Source organism: Eubalaena glacialis, chromosome 4, assembly GCF_028564815.1.
Source record: "Eubalaena glacialis isolate mEubGla1 chromosome 4, mEubGla1.1.hap2.+ XY, whole genome shotgun sequence".
Classification (NCBI taxonomy): domain Eukaryota; kingdom Metazoa; phylum Chordata; class Mammalia; order Artiodactyla; family Balaenidae; genus Eubalaena; species Eubalaena glacialis.
In genome coordinates, this window is record NC_083719.1 from 142,979,902 (window position 1) to 142,996,557 (window position 16,656).

The following is a 16,656-nucleotide window of genomic DNA, read 5'->3' on the forward strand; positions in this document are numbered from 1 at the left end:
GCCAATATATGGATTTCGCTCTAGGGCTTCTGTTTCAAGGTCCCATCTTCTCCTTTTCCCTAGATTTTTCTTTTCACTGCAGGTGGAAATGAATCCCTGGTCATATGCTTTTGAGGCTCATGTTGCAAAGCTGCTTCTGTCCACTTTGATCTAGATTTCTCTGTTGACTTCCCTGGACATCAAAATTTTGTTGTAACCATAAATGACAATATGAAGGATTTTTATGGCTTTTATGATAATTGCAATTAAGAGCCCACTTTTAGATTGGAGCTCTGAGTTGTCTCTAGAAAAACCTTTCCAGAATGGCATTTTGGAGCTGTACACCTGAGTTGTCAATATGCTCCTTCTTGATATATGCTACTCAAACTTTAAGCCCTAGTGACAAGGGGCAGGCACTTTTATTAGCGTGATGTCCCAAAATGATTGCCCAGGGGAAAGTTTGTCCCCGGAGAAACTTGAGGAATCTCTGCTCTGAGCCCAGGGGCAGCATGTAGGTTGGATTCTGCCCAAAGATCATACTCAGAGGTGTTCACGTGTATAATCAAAAAAATAAGGGCCAGAGTTCCCTATGCTGGTGAAAAAAAATATCATCCCATTTGGGGGGGGGGCAAATTCAGAAAGCTGGATGCTAAACCTTTTTTTTTTCTCTAATAGTGGGAATAGAAGGGCAGCAGGACTCCATCATATTTGAAGCTGCTGAATCATCAGGGAAAGAAAACATACATTTTATCCACAGGCAGATACTGGTCTTGGCTACTATGCACAATTAGGGATGTTACTCTGAAAAGAAGTGTTTATTTTTTAAATAGAAATAGCAAAGTCATCCTCCAAGAAAAAGTTCAATCAAATGAAACTCTAACGAAAAATGAGCAATTCACTATTTTCTCCGCGAAATGCAAAATACGAACCGCACACTGACAGAATAAAATGTATTAGCTTATTCTCTTTCCCGTCCAACATATGAATGCATATATCCAATTAGTATAGAAAGAAGCACAATGACATAATTTAAAAATTGAATAAAAACAATACATCGTGCCTGCCTGATTATGTTATATATTTTTCTGCAGTATCAACTGAGGCTCATAACATTCACCATGTTAATGTTATTCTGTTTTCCATGACTTTTCCTATTTTCTTTGATTAGGCAGATTGCAACATACACAATGAAATCACCCTTAAAAAAATCAAACCCAGCAAACCTACAAAGTAACCCTACTTGTGCAGGTAATCTTTGAAGTACTGTTTGCTATGAAAGATACAAAGGTGAACTTCACTGCACATAAGGAAACATAGTTCTCTCAAAAGCTCCCCAAAGCCTTACTTTGTCTGTCTCTTAAGAATATAATCAGAATTTCAGAAGCAAGAAAAATTGGAAAAGACCATTAATCCTCTAAAGAAATGAACAAATCCTTCCTTTGAAATAACCTATTAAATTCAGAAATAAACTGTAGGAAAATGTTGTAGAGACAGCTGACACTGTCTGAGAAAAGCATCCTGTTCGCTAGCTCTGTCTGTGCTTTATAATCATATATTGGAATGACTCCCAGTGTAACCTAAGATGCTTCTAATTCCACTAACTTTTCTATTTGGGGGTTGTCTTTTTATTAGATAAACTATAAAAACCTCTCTAGGTATGCTGTCAAAAGCTTGTGAGGTTGGAGGAAAAAAATGTCTCCCGCTCTACCTTTCGCCACTGAACACAGTATGTGTGGACCAGATGCTGCAAGGGGCTGATAAGGGTCATGCTGCTCACTTGCTTTAATTTTGTTACAACAGCTGTTTCTGGATTTTCCACTCTGCTCTGGGTTATTAACTCTTAGTTTAACGACCTCGGAAATAGCCTTTTAGAAAAATTTCTTTGGCCCCCATGCATGAAAACGTTCAGAAGTCTCCCCTTCTCTAAATGTCAAAGTGGAAGATGTTGGAGTTGATTCCTATGCTCAAGCAAACAGAGCCTGGCCAAAATGGTTTCCTGAGTCTCTGTCTTGACTCTCCCAATCCTGTTTGAACTACATGAGAACCTTCTACAATCCAGTGGGAATTAACTTCCCATGGCACCATTATCACCTTAATAAGACAGGCATAGACCATCTTCAGTTAGCATGTTTGCGTGGCACGGCAGATCACATGCCAACCTTAGGAAGGAAGATGGGAAGTATCTGGGTATGACCGCTTCTCTGCAAAATGACTGATGATGCTATTGACCCTTCTAGAATATCTTCTAAATGACTGCCCTCCGTATAGGCTGTGTACTAAGCAGATAAAGTGGGACACTCAGACTCAGTCTTGCCAGCATGTGTACAAATCACTTGCATTTTAACTGGAAAACCACAGGGACCTTAGTGTATTCATGACTTAGCAGAAGCAACCCAAATGGTATGAAATGGACCACAGGATAGGCCAGCAACTAAGGTATTTTTGCATCACTTTTGTCCTGGAGTGATGTGTTTTCCAAGTTCTACGTCAGGCTGTACAACTGGTTTGAGGAGGAATCTAGTCCTTGCTTCCCATGGGAGGCTATGCTTTAGTTCACATAGTAAAGCCAATAGACGATGTTGAAGAAGGAAAAAACCACTGGGAAGAATATGCGGGACCACCGATCTATGGCATTCACATCAGTCAAGTCGGGGATGGTGATTTTCAGTTGGGAGGCGCGTCTCCGCAGGCGGCTTTTCTTCTGTGCCACGTGCCGTTCCAGGGCATTTCGGCCAAAACTATGCCTGGGTAACCCGGCTTTCCGATACTGGATGCTGGAGGCATCGCAGGCCAGCATTGTGCTCCTGGGGTCTCCAAGTCCCAGCACAGCCTCGGAAGTGGCCATTTCATTTTTTATCTCAAGAGTGCTCAGTAATATGTTCTCATGGGGGTCCATCTGGAAAGGAGAAGAACCAAACAAGACTTTCAAAATAATAAGCCTTTACTGGTGATTATTACACACGGCACTATGATATGTAGTTTAGAAATTTATCATAGTGGTTAAGAGAACTGGATTTGCAGTGACATGATCTAAATTTGAATTGTGGCTCTGCAACTATCACCTATGTGAGTTTCAGCTTCTTCATTTATTAAATAGTATAATAATCCAACCCTAGAGGACGGCTGTAATGATGTAAAGGTATAATAGATTGTTGCGAGTATCATTTTCATGATTTCTACTTAGAGCATGCAGAGAAATGGAAAGCATGACTCCCCTTTAAAGAATTTACAGTCTTAATTACAACTACCTAAAAAATTAAACTGAACTAGGTATGAAATAGCATTAGAGGATGAATTACTGAATTGTGCTCAAAATAGAAGCCTAACTACAGATGAATTCATGATAAAACCAGAACTAAAAACAGTAGGTAAGGAGAGATCTTCAAGATGGCGGAGGAGAAAGACATGGAGATCACCTTCCTCCCCACAAATACATCAGAAATACATCTATGTGTGGAACAACTCCTACAGAACACCTACTAAATGCTGGCAGAAGACCGCAGACTTCCCAAAAGGGTCTTTGTGCCCCAGCCGGGTGTCAGGACTGTGTCTCTGAGGTGGGAGAGCTGAGATCAGGACACTGGTCCACCAGAGACCTCCAGGCTCCACGTAATATCAAATGGCGAAAGCTCTCCCAGAGATCTCCATCTCAATGCTAAGACCCAGCTCCACTCAAGGACCAGCAAGCTACAGTGCTGGACACCTTATGCCAAACAACTAGCAAGACAGGAATACAACCCCATCCATTAGCAGAGAGGCTGCCTAAAATCATAATAAGGTCACAGACACCCCAAAACACACCACTGGATGCGGTCCTGCCCACCAGAAAGACAAGATCCAGCCTCATCCACCAGAACACAGGCACCAGTCCCCTCCACCAGGAAGCCTACACAACCCACTGAACCTACCTTAGATACTGGGGGCAGACACCAAAAACAACGGGAACTACGAATCTGCAGCCTGCGAAAAGGAGACCCCAAACACAGTAAGGTAAGCAAAATGAGAAGACAGAGAAACACACAGCAGATGAAGGAGCAAGGTAAAAACCCACCAGACCAAACAAATGAAGAGGAAATAGGCAGTCTACCTGAAAAAGAATTCAGAGTAATGATAGTAAAGATGATCCAAAAGCTTGGAAATAGAATGCAGAAAATACAAGAAATGTTTAACAAGGACCTAGAAGAACTAAAGAGCAAATAAACAATGATGAGCAACACAATACATGAAATTAAAAATTCTCTAGAAGGAATCAGTAACAGAATAACTGAGACAGAAGAACGGATAAGTGATCTGGAAGATAAAATAGTGGAAATGACTACCACAGATCAGAATAAAGAAAAAAGAATGAAAAGAATTGAGGACAGTCTCAGAAACCTCTGGGACAACATTAAACCCACCAATATTCAAAATATAGGGGTCCCAGAGGAAGAAGAGAAAAAGAAAGGGACTGAGAAAATATTTGAAGAGATTATAGTTAAACACTTCCCTAATATGGGAAAAGAAATAGTTAATCCTGTCCAGGAAGCGCAGAGAATCCTATTCAGGAAAAATCCAAGAAGAAACATGCCAAGAAACATATTAATCAAACTATCAGAAATTAAATACAACGAAAAAATATTAAAAGCAGCAAGGGAAAAACAACAAATAACATACAAGGGAATCCCCATGAGGTTAACAGCTGATCTTTCAGCAGAAACTCTGCAAGCTAGAAGGGAGTGGTAGGACATATTTAAAGTGATGAAGGAGAAAAACCTACAACCAACACTACTCTACCCAGCAAGGATCTCATTCAGATTTGATGGAGAAATTAAAACCTTTACAGACAAGCAAAAGCTAAGAGAATTCAGCACCACCAAACCAGCTTTACAACAAATGCTAAAGGAACTTCCCTAGACAGGAAACACAGGAGAAGGAAATATCTACAGTAACAAACCCAAAACAATTAAGAAAATGGTAATAGGAACATACATATCAATAACTACCTTAAATGTAAATGGATTAAAAGCTCCAACCAAAAGACATAAACTGGTTGAATGGATACAAAAACAAGACCTGTATATATGCTGCCTACAAGAGACCCACTTCAGACCTAGGGACACATACAGACTGAAAGTGAGGGGATGGAAAAAGATATTCCACGCAAATGTAATTCAAAAGAAAGCTGGAGTAGCAATTCTCATATCAGACAAAATAGACTTTAAAATAAAGACTATTACAAGAGACAAAGAACAACACTACATAATGATCACGGGATCAATACAAGAAGAAGATATAACAATTGTAAATATTTATGCACACAACATAGGAGCACCTCAATACATAAGGCAAAAGCTAACAGCCATAAAAGGGGAAATTGACAGTAACACATTCAAAGAAGGGGACTTTAACGCCCTACTTTCACCAATGCACACATCATCCAAAATTAAAATAAATAAGAAAACACAAGATTTAAATGATACATTAAACAAGATGGACTTAATTGATATTTATAGGACATTCCATCCAAAAACAACAGAATACACTTTCTTCTCAAGTGCTCGTGGAACATTCTCCAGGATAGATCATATCATGGGTCACAAATCAAGCCTTGGTAAATTTAAGAAAATTGAAATCGTATCAAGTATCTTTTCGACCACAACGCTATGAGACTAGATATCCATTAGAGGAAAAATTCAGTAAATATACAAACACGTAAAAGCCAAACAATACACTACTAAATAACCAAGAGATCACTGAAGAAATCAAAGAGGAAATCAAAAAACACCTAGAGACAAATGACAATGAAAACATGACAATCCAAAACCTATGGGATGCAGCAAAAGCAGTTCTAAGAGGGAAGTTTATAGCAATACAAGCCTACCTCAAGAAACAAGAAAAATCGCCAATAAACAATCTAACCTGACACCTAAAGGAACTAGGGAAAGAACAAACAAAATCCAAAGTTAGTAGAAGGGAAGAAATCATAAAGATCAGAGCAGAAATAAATGAAATAGAAACAAAGAAAACAATAGCAAAGATCAAGAAAACTAAAAGCTGGTTCTTTGAGAAGACAAACAAAATTGATAAACCATTAGCCAGACTCATCAAGAAAAGGCGACAGAGGACTCAAATCAATAAAATTAGAAATGAAAAAGGAGAAGTAACAACTGACACTGCAGAAATACAAAGGATCATGAGAGATTACTACAAGCAACTATATTCCAATAAAATGGACAACCTGGAAGAAATGAACAAATTCTTAGAAATGCACAACCTTCCGAGACTGAACCAGGAAGAAATAGAAAATAGAAACAGATGAATCACAAGCACTGAAATTGAGACTGTGATTAAAAATCTTCCAACAAATGGAAGCCCAGGACCAGATGGCTTCACAGGCGAATTCTATCAAACATTTAGAGAAGAGCTAACACCTATCCTTCTCAAACTCTTCCAAAATATTGCAGAACACTCCCAAACTCACTCTACGAGGCCACCGTCACCCTGATACCAAAACCAGACAAAGATGTCACAAAGAAAGAAAACTAGAGGCCAATATCACTGATGAACATATATGCAAAAATCCTCAACAAAATACTGGCAAACAGAATCCAACAGCACATTAAAAGGATCATACACCATGACCAAGTGGGGTTTATCCCAGGAATGCAAGCATTCTTCAATATACACAAATCAAGCAATGATACACCGTATTAACAAACTGAAGGATAAAAAGATGTATGATCATCTCAATAGATGCAGAAAAAGCTTTTGACAAAATTCAACACCCATTTATGATAAAAACCCTCCAGAAAGTAGGCATAGAAGGAACTTACCTCAACATAATAAAGGCCATATATGACAAACCTACAGCCAACGTCGTTCTTAATGGTGAAAAACTGAAACCATTTCCTGTAAGATCAGGAACAAGACAAGGTTGTCCACTCTTACCACTATTATTCAACATAGTTTTGGAAGTTTTAACCACAGCAATCAGAGAAGAAAAAGAAATAAAAGGAATCAAAATCGGAAAAGAAGAAGTAAAGGTGTCACTGTTTGCAGATGACATGATACTATACATAGAGAATCCTAAAGATGCTACTCGAAAACTACTAGAGCTAATCAATGAATTTGGTAAAGTAGTAGGATACTAAATTAATGCACAGAAATCTCTTGCATTCCTATACACTAATGATGAAAAATCTGAAAGAGAAAATAAGGAAACACTCCCCTTTACCATTGCAGCAAAAAGAATAAAATACCTAGGAATAAACCTACCTAAGGAGACAAAAGACCTGTATGCAGACAACTATATATTTCTGTATGCAGAAAACTATATAAGACACTGATGAAAGAAATTAAAGATGATACAAACAGATGGAGAGATATACCACGTTCTTGGATCGGAAGAATCAACATTGTGAAAATGACTACACTACCCAAAGCAATCTACATTTTCAATGCAATCCCTATCAAACTACCAATGGCATTTTTCACAGAGCTAGAACAAAACATTTCACAATTTGTATGGAAACACAAAAGACCCCAAATAGCCAAAACAATCTTGAGAAAGAAAAACGGAGCTGGAGGAATCAGGCTCCCGGACTTCAGACTATACTACACAGCTACAGTCATCAAGACAGTATGGTACTGGCACAAAAACAGAAATATAGATCAATGGAACCGGATAGAAAGCCCAGAGATAAACCCACACACATATGGTCACCTTATCCTTGATAAAAGAGGAGAGACTATACAATGGAGAAAAGACAGCCTCTTCAATAAGTGGTGCTGGGAAAACTGGACAGCTACAAGTAAAAGAATGAAATTAGAACACTCCTTAACACCATACACAAAAATGAACTCAAAATGGATTAAAGACCTAAATGTGAGGACAGACACTATAATACTCTTAGAGGAAAACATAGGCAGAACACTCTATGACATACATCACAGCAAAATCCTTTTTGACCCCACGTCCTAGAGAAATGGAAATAAAAACAAAAATAAACAAATGGGACCTAAAGAAACTTAAAAGCTTTTGCACAGCAAAGGAAAATGTAAACAAGATGAAAAGACAACCCTCAGAATGGGAGAAAATATTTGCAAATGAAGCAACTGGCAAAGGATTAATCTCCAAAATTTACAAGCAGCTCATGCAGCTCAATATCAAGAAAACAAATAACCCAATCCAAAAATGGGCAGAAGACCTAAATAGACATTTCTCCAAAGAAGATATACAGATTGCCAACAAACACATGAAAGGATGCTCAACATCACTAATCATTAGAGAAATGCAAATCAAAACTACAATGAGGTATCACCTCACACCAGTCAGAATGGCCATCATCAAAAAATCTACAAACAATAAATGCTGGAGAGGGTGTGGAGAAAAGGGAACCCTCTTGCACTGTTGCTGGAATGTAGATTGATACAGCGACTATGGAGAACAGTATGGAGGTTCCTTAAAAAACTAAAAATAGAACTACCATATGACCCAGCAATCCCACTACTGGCCATATACCCTGAGAAAACCATAATTCAAAAAGAGTCATGTACCACAATGTTCATTGCAGCACTATTTACAATAGCCAGGACATGGAAGCAACCTAAGTGTCCATCGACAGATGAATGGATAAAGAAGATGTGGCACATATATATACAATGGAATATTACTCAGCCATAAAAAGAAACGAAATTGAGTTATTTGTAGAGTGGTGGATGGACCTAGAGTCTGTTATACAGAGTGAAGTAAGTGAGAAAGAGAAAAACAAATACTGTATGCTAACACATATATATGAATCTAAAGAAAAAAAGAAAAAAGTGGTTGTGAAGAACCTAGGGGCAGGACCGGAATAAAGACGTAGACGTACAGAATGGACTTGAGGACACGGGGATGGGAAAGGGTAAGCTGGGATGAAGTGAGAGAGTGGCATGGACATATATACACTACCAAGTGTAAAATAGATAGCTAGTGGGAAGCAGCTGCATATCACGGGGAGATCAGCTCAGTGCTTTGTGACCACCTAGAGGGGTGGGATAGGGAGGGTGGGATAGGGAGGGTGGGAGGGAGACGCAAGAGGGAGGAGATATGGGGATATGTGTGTTGGTATGGCTGATTCACTTTATTATAAAGCAGAAACTAACACACCATTGTAAAGCAATTATACTCCAATAAAGATGTTAAAAGAAAGAAAAAGAAATAAATCTGCTTATTCATTGCCAAAAGAAAGAAAAACCTCAGGTAACATATATTAAGCACTTGATATACACGCCAGAAACATTTTTGTATAACTTGATTTAATTGATGTGCCTTAATGCCCAGTTACAAGATGTCACCTTAAATTTGCAGTGTCATTGTAAATAGGGTAAAGGAAGAATTCTGAACAGTAAAAATGCAGGCAACATGTGACTTGCCAAAATGCAATAGAATTCAAACAACAAGGAACTTGAAAATAAGAGCTGAACAGACTGCGGGTGGTGGAGCGGTGAATGGGGTGAGAAATTGACTTGCAAGGGAAGGGAAGCAGGCAGGACTTAAGAGTTAGCCCAGAGTCATCTGTACTGAGTTGAATTCTGGGCCCAGGGAGTAGAATTAAGGTGGCTGTGTAGATACAGTGACCCTTTTTTCTCTTGGATTATTTCTTCTTGGCAAAGCTAAAGTAAAGGATGAATACTGACATCATGAATCCCCCAAATTAAATGATTATGTAATGCTTTTTGTTCTGTAAGCAGGGAAGATTTTTGTGTCTTATTTTTAAGAGGCCTCCATCGCTCTGGATAATAAAACTTAACTGCAACAAGCTATTAATAATATAGTATATTTATTTTGGTGAAGACTCAGAATATATCTATTGCCAATAATTAAAAAAAATTTTTTTAATCAATTTTTCTGTATTTTACTTTTTCTGTTTCCAGTTTTACTGAGAAATAATTGACATATATCACTGTATAATTTTAAGGCACACAGCATGATGGTTTGATTTACATATATTGTGAAATGATTACCATAATAGGTTAAGCTAACATCCATCTTCTCATGTAGATACAATACAAAGAAAAGAAAAGAAAAGAAAAAAAAAAAGGAAAAAAAATTTGTGATGAGAACTCTTAGGATTTACTCTCTTAACTTTCCTATATATCATACAGCTGTGTTCACTATAGTCATCATGTTGTACAGTATATCCCTAGTAACTATTTATCTCATAACTAAAAATTTGTACCTAGTGCCTGGAACATAGCAGATGCTCAAGAAACAAATACTGATTGAATGAAATTAATTTTGTGACACTTAGTATCTCACTTAACGTCTTCATGCTTCATCAATACGATGGATTTAATTTGGCAACACCATTCTGAAGACTAGAACTGCATGGGACTACCCCTTGAGTTCCTTTTCTACTCTAAGGCTTCTGCCTCTATTCATACAGGTCTCTTGCTAGAGCAGCAGGCTGAGGCACCCGAGATCTGGAAACAACATTTCCAATGATACCCTGGACCACTTATATGGCAGATGCCCCATTTTTATGCACGAGAATGGAATTTAGTGAGTAGTATCTAGTAGCTAAGACTAAGCATTTTACATACTGACTTTTCAGTTTCCATTAGTCCTCTGGGATCAGCACAGATCTCGTGCTCAGAAGATAAGGCACGGAGAGGTTAAGAAACTTAACACAAGTTCACCCAGTGAATAGGTGGCAGAGCAGGAACTGTAATCAGGTCTCTTTCACTGTGCCATGCTAAGGCACAGCCACAGCTCCAAACCCCTACAGCACTCTACAACTCATAAAAGAAGACGGTCTCAGTGCATGGTAGGGGCAGTCACTTGGAGGCTTGCAAAATTTCCTTAATGAGGGGTTAGATAAGAGTGTCTTGATTTAAATACATCACTAAAGATGAGAGCTAATGTAAAGTCCTGTTAACTATAACACTTGCAAGTAAGTAAACATCTGTGGTTTGAATGTTCATCAGCCCCACTAGCAAAAATTCTATTTAAGGAACCACCACTTCCCCACTCTCAGTTTCTGTGCTTCAGGTGTGGCTGTAGCCAATCAGAGCAATCCTGACACAGTGCTTGTTTCAGTGATGGATACATGCCCATTTCAGAACCAATGGCATGTCATGAGCCTTCAGATAGGCATACCAGAGTAAAGACTCTCAAACGTTTTCCACTGGGTTTGTACCTAGAAGTATGTGGCCCTGAATCTACTGAATCTGTTGAGATGCTTCAACTGCAAGAGGAGATACTAACTTGAAAAGCAGCAAACATAAGGAGACATGGAGAATTCATGACCTGATGACACTGCGTCTGTATCTGGACATGCCTGACTTGCTGATGCTAAGCAAGATAATACATGTCTCTCTCTATTTTTTTTTTTTTTGGCTTAAGCCATTGTGAGCTGAGTTTTCTATTACTTGAGACTCAAAGAATCTTAACTGAGACACAATTCGTCTTGTTTATGGGTCTCAACAACCCTATAACGTAGGCAGGGCAGGAAAGACATTAGAGACATATTCCACCTATAATAAGAATTTTTCACAACTCCAACTGAAATTAAGGAACTCTGTTAGAGTAATACAATCTTCAGTATGCAGAACAGTGTTGGGTTTCAATCCTTCTGGCTGGGACCAAAAGCATCTAGCAGCTGCTGGCTTTGGTGGCTAGCTGGTTAACTGGCTGCATTTTCCTTTTTCCCCCTTGTCTTGTTTACTACTCTTTTCCCTTCAAAGGATGCGAACTGTGTTGGGAGCAAAGGTCAAGGGTAAAAGCTTTGTATATGTGTTTCAACAGGCTCTTTTATATGTACCTCAAGGGGTAAAAGGGGAGAGCCTTTTAAATTTATTATGTTGAGCTTGTAATAGTAAATTATCTGTAGAGTTTATTTACTTTTAATCACCTTTATTGTTTAAGTAAAATAAAAATAACTTTTAAATTATGCATGTGAAATTGAACAACTATTATCTTTCCTTTTTTCCCCTTTGAAATATTTGTTTTTGGAAGGTGGTTGCTGGCGTGAGGGTTTTTTTTGAAGGACGTACCTACTGCACCACTGCAGAATAGGCTGTATTTCCATTTTACAGGTCAGGAAACTGAAGTTCAGAATAATGAAGTGAGTTAATTAAGATCTTACTACTTGTAAGTAATAAAACAGTGTAATAGCTCCTGTCTGTTGATGATTATTTCAATGCAATAAGATTCCATGCTGCCTTCAGCACCTCCTAAAATTAGCCAAGAAAGCCTGACTCAGGTAGTGGTTTGGTGGGGGCAGAGTCTATTTTAGTGGCTCCCAGACTTTAAGGTGCATCAGAGTTCCCTGGGAAGCCTGGCTAAAACACAGATCTCTGGGCCCCCTCCCAGAATTCCTCAGTTAGTAAGTCTGGGAGGCTCAGTAATCTGAATTTCTAAAAAGTTCCCAGGTGATGCTGGGCTAGGGTTCACATGTGGAAAACTACTGGTCTGTGGTACAGTAGCAGAAGGACGTGACTAAATAAAGCAGCAGCAGAGGCCTTGAGGAACAATGAAAAAGCTGAAGCTCTAACCATTGTCCACACCATCAAGCTGAAAAGCAGTTTTCATAGAGAGAGAACACATGTAACTTCCATTTATTATTTACTAGAGACAGGCATTGTTGTTAAAGTCTTTACACAGCTGTAATATTTAATGTTTTTAAAAATTTTTTTAATTTTAATTTTTTCTACAATTTTGAAAGGTTACTTTCCATTTATAGTTATTCCAAGATATTAGCTATATTCCCTGTGTTGTATACATCCTAGAGCCTATCTTATACCCAGTACTTCGTACCTTCCACTCCCCCATCCCTATGTTGCCCCTCCCCCCCCTCCCCTCTGGTAATCACTAGTTTGTTCTCTGTATCTGTGAGTCTGCTTCTTTTTTTGGTATATTCACCAGTTTGTTGTATTTTTAATATTCCACATATAAGTGATAACATACAGTATTTGTCTTTCTCTGTCTGACTTATTTCACTTAGCATAATGCCCTCCAAGTCCATCCATGTTGCTGCAAATGGCAAAATTTCATTCTTTTTTATGGCTGAGTAGTATTCCATTGTGTGTATATACCACATCTTCTTTATCCATTCATCTGTTGATGGACACTTAGGTTGTTTCCATATCTTGGCTATTGTAAATAATGCTGCTATGAACACTGGGGTGGCATATATCTTTTCAAATTAGAGTTTTTTGGGGTTTTTTTTCGGATATATATATATCCAGGAGTGGCATTGCTAGGTTGTAATATTTAATCTTGACAATAACATATGAGGAAGTTATTATTATTAATAGTCTCATTTTAAAAATAAGGAGATTGAGAATTAAGGATAGTTAGTGATTTGGCCAGAGCTGCGGTTAATAAGTAGTACAGCTGGCACTTAATCTGTTTGTTCCAAGGTTCCTGCTCCTAAGGATGAAACTATACAATTGCATATCTTGACACTTTCTTCAATTATAAGTTCTTTCTTGGAATGCCTTCTCAGTATCAGGCTGTACTTAGGTGATGAAATTTCAGAAAATGGAAGGAATAGCAACTGTGACATGAATTTAGCTAATCTTTTTTAAAAATGAGCCTCCATCCCACCTTTTCCAGACTTGCCCAAGTGGCCATCCTAATTGCCTTTCTCTTCACTTGTCTTGTAGAGACACAGGAGAAACCACTAAACCGTCCCTTTTTTTGGTAAGAACATTAACAAGAGATGGTTCCTCTTTAACTTATCAGAAAGAGCATGGAGCAATCTCTACTGCCCTGGAAAACATAACAAAATACTGATCAATATTTTTTGTCTTGTAATTTTCACCTATTTAAACACCCATGAGATTACTGTTGACAGTAATTAAAATGAGAGAGAAGGAAACCAAAAATACATGAAGGGAAACAGATGAAAGGGAGAGACTAATGAATAAATTGTCATTCTCTGCAGATAAATTGCCTTTGCAAGAAGCTTGCTGCAGGCCTTGCTTTTGTCCAAGGGTCTATACTACTTGCTTTCTACAGTTGACTTTTAACTCAAAAGTGTCCATTCCTGACAAGGGTTTTTGGAGAGGCCCTACTAATCAGGCCAATGCCAATAAAAAAAAAGTCCTCTGTTCCCCATTCAGCAATCTGCTGTTGAAATTATGCTTTACCTGGAATTATTGTGCTTATCAATCAAGAATGAAATGCTGAAATTTTGGGAAACAGACTGATTTATTTGCACCAGCATTCTGGACCTCCCACAAATGATCCTCTGTGAACGAGGGCAGTTTTCACATAGATTGTTCAGCTGTTCTGTTAGGTAGAGGGATGGACTTCTTTTCCAGACTGACCCATGCACTGATGGTTCTAACAGTGGCAAATTCATGCTAAACATTTGGATTAAGAGGTTTTCTTTTCCTTCTTCCCATTCCCATCCCAACATCTTTCTCCAAAAAGAAAAGAAACACATTTGGTTAACTGAGTTCCACTTTGCTTAAAAGATACTGCATTAAACAATGAAGAGTGGACCTTATTTTTATATAATAAATAGCTAATTCCAGGACTGATTTCAGGTTTGCTGCTTCTTTTTCTGAAACTTTTTCAGTGATAGGTATATGTCCTGGAGAGATGTCCTTGTCCTATTGTCTTACATAGAGAAACAAATCGCATCTGTCAGTGACCCAGCAGCATCATACGCTTATTTGGGAAGGGACAACAGGGCTATTTTAAATCCTAGTTCACCACTCATATCATCCAGAGAAGAGTGAGAAATTGCAAAAAAATCCAAGAAATCCTAACTCTGCAATTTTCAATTACTGTGACTAGTGTGTGGGTAGGAGACCTTGTTTTATTGTCCATGAAATGACATTGTGCCCTGAGTAACTTTAAATGTTAAGGCAATGAACTGTTAACCATCTGGGAATATCCAAAACACTCTTCCCAAGAGAAAAACACTCTGAAACTACCTAGCATGCACTCAACTCAGCGTTCTAAGAGGTGAAAACAAGTTTTACCCAACTAGAATATGAAATGGAGATCCAAGAGAAGGCCAACATCTTTGACAATTTCGAATCCCTCTACTGAAGTAAATGGAGAAATAGTAACCAGATATGGAGTTTAGAAGTGGAATATAAATAATAGGAGAATACTGCTGAAATACCAGGTAGTTGCAGAAGGATGGCCATTTTTAATAAAAGCTAGTATAAAAATAAAAGGGCCGAGGTTATTTTTACCCTGTCTTTTTTTCGCTTCTATGAGGCTATTGTAAATGTTTGAAATCTCACAACCATATTATGAGGAGTTAGTATTATCAGCATTTTGTAAATAACCCTTCCCACCAAAATCCCGAAGTTCTTGGGTAGTTAAGTGGTAAAACAATAATTTAAATTTATGTTTGCAGATTCAAACCTTGTACTTCTTCTACTAAGTATTTTCACTGTGGGGTAAAATACTTATGAAGTGGACACTGGTGGCTTTAAGATATGAGCGACTTAATTGTTGTTTTGATTTACAATTTTTAAATTCTCATGGGTAAATCATGTGAATACATATCTTGAGGTTATCTTAGTGGACTGATTCCTTGTTAAGGAATCACATTAATGCATTTGTTGTTTATGGATCAGTCACTTGTGTGGCTCTATCGTTGTCATAAGGTGGAAAGATTCTGCTTCAGTCATACACCAAAATAATCCATCTGGACAAGTGGAAGTAGTTGTTTTAGAGGAAGTAAGAGGTAGACCTCGGGAGCAGACAGAGGAAGGCTCTTCTCTCCAAAGGACCCCAGAAGAGAAGGCTTTCAAAAAAGTTATGACTAATACAGGGTCAGTTGTAAAAAGACACTCAACAAGCCTGGCCTGTCCAGTGGACTGAGGCTGCTCATGTGGGTCTGATAGGTAAAGGCTGAGAGGTAAAGTCTTTTTGGTCCCCTCATATGGGTCCCTGCCCCTTCCAACACTCACAGCAGAGTGGAAAAAACACCAACTCTAGAGATGAGAGCCAGTTCTTCTATGTGAATTTAGGGAAGTCTTTGCTAACTCCTTCCGCCAGGGTCAGTCCTCTTGATACAATCTTGCTGAATCCTTGTTTCCCTCATGATGGCAAACATGTATCCTGTTGCTTATGTGTCTCTAATGCTGACCACTACAGTTGATACAAAATAAGTACTCAGAATAAAACTTGCTAAATTGAATTACTGAGAGGGTTAGACTAAGTCCAGGATCACACATTCAAATCCGGCTAAGGGGGGCTTCCCTGGTGGCGCAGGGGTTAAGAATCTACCTGCCAATGCAGGGGACACGGGTTCGAGCCCTGGCCTGGGAGAATCCCACATGCCGCAGAGCAACTAAGCCCGTGCACCACAACTACTGAGCCTGCGCTCTAGAGCCCGCGAGCCACAACTACTGAAGCCCGCACGCCTAGAGCCCGTGCTCTGCAACAAGAGAAGCCACCGCAATGAGAAGCCTGCACACCACAACGAAGAGTAGCCCCCGCTCGCCGCAACTAGAGAAAGCCCGCGTAGCAGCAACGAAGACCCAACGCAGCCAAAAATAAATCAATGAAGAAAAAGAAAAAAAAAAAAAGGAAAAAAAATATCCGGCTAAGGATATCATATGAAAGCATGAAGTAGGTGTAATGAAGAATAGGAAGAGATTGGCCCTGTAGTTAACTAGACTATAAAAATGCAGGCCTGCCTGGAGGGCATTTAAATTCAAATTTTTAAAGATCATTGCAAT

At 38.7% G+C, this 16,656-nt stretch overlaps 1 protein-coding gene across 4 annotated transcripts in view; it reads right to left on the bottom strand.

Annotated features, from left to right (window-relative positions):
- Positions 1-1,684: 1,684 nt before the first annotated feature.
- Positions 1,685-16,656, bottom strand: part of GABRB2 (gamma-aminobutyric acid type A receptor subunit beta2) — a 284,907-nt gene continuing 269,935 nt past the window's right edge. For all 4 annotated transcript variants that reach the window (XM_061188414.1, XM_061188415.1, XM_061188413.1 and 1 more), the window contains exon 10: positions 1,685-2,875. In XM_061188414.1, the coding sequence (XP_061044397.1) occupies positions 2,528-2,875 (348 nt within the window). In that variant the 3' untranslated portion in view covers positions 1,685-2,527. The remainder of the gene's footprint in view (positions 2,876-16,656) is intronic.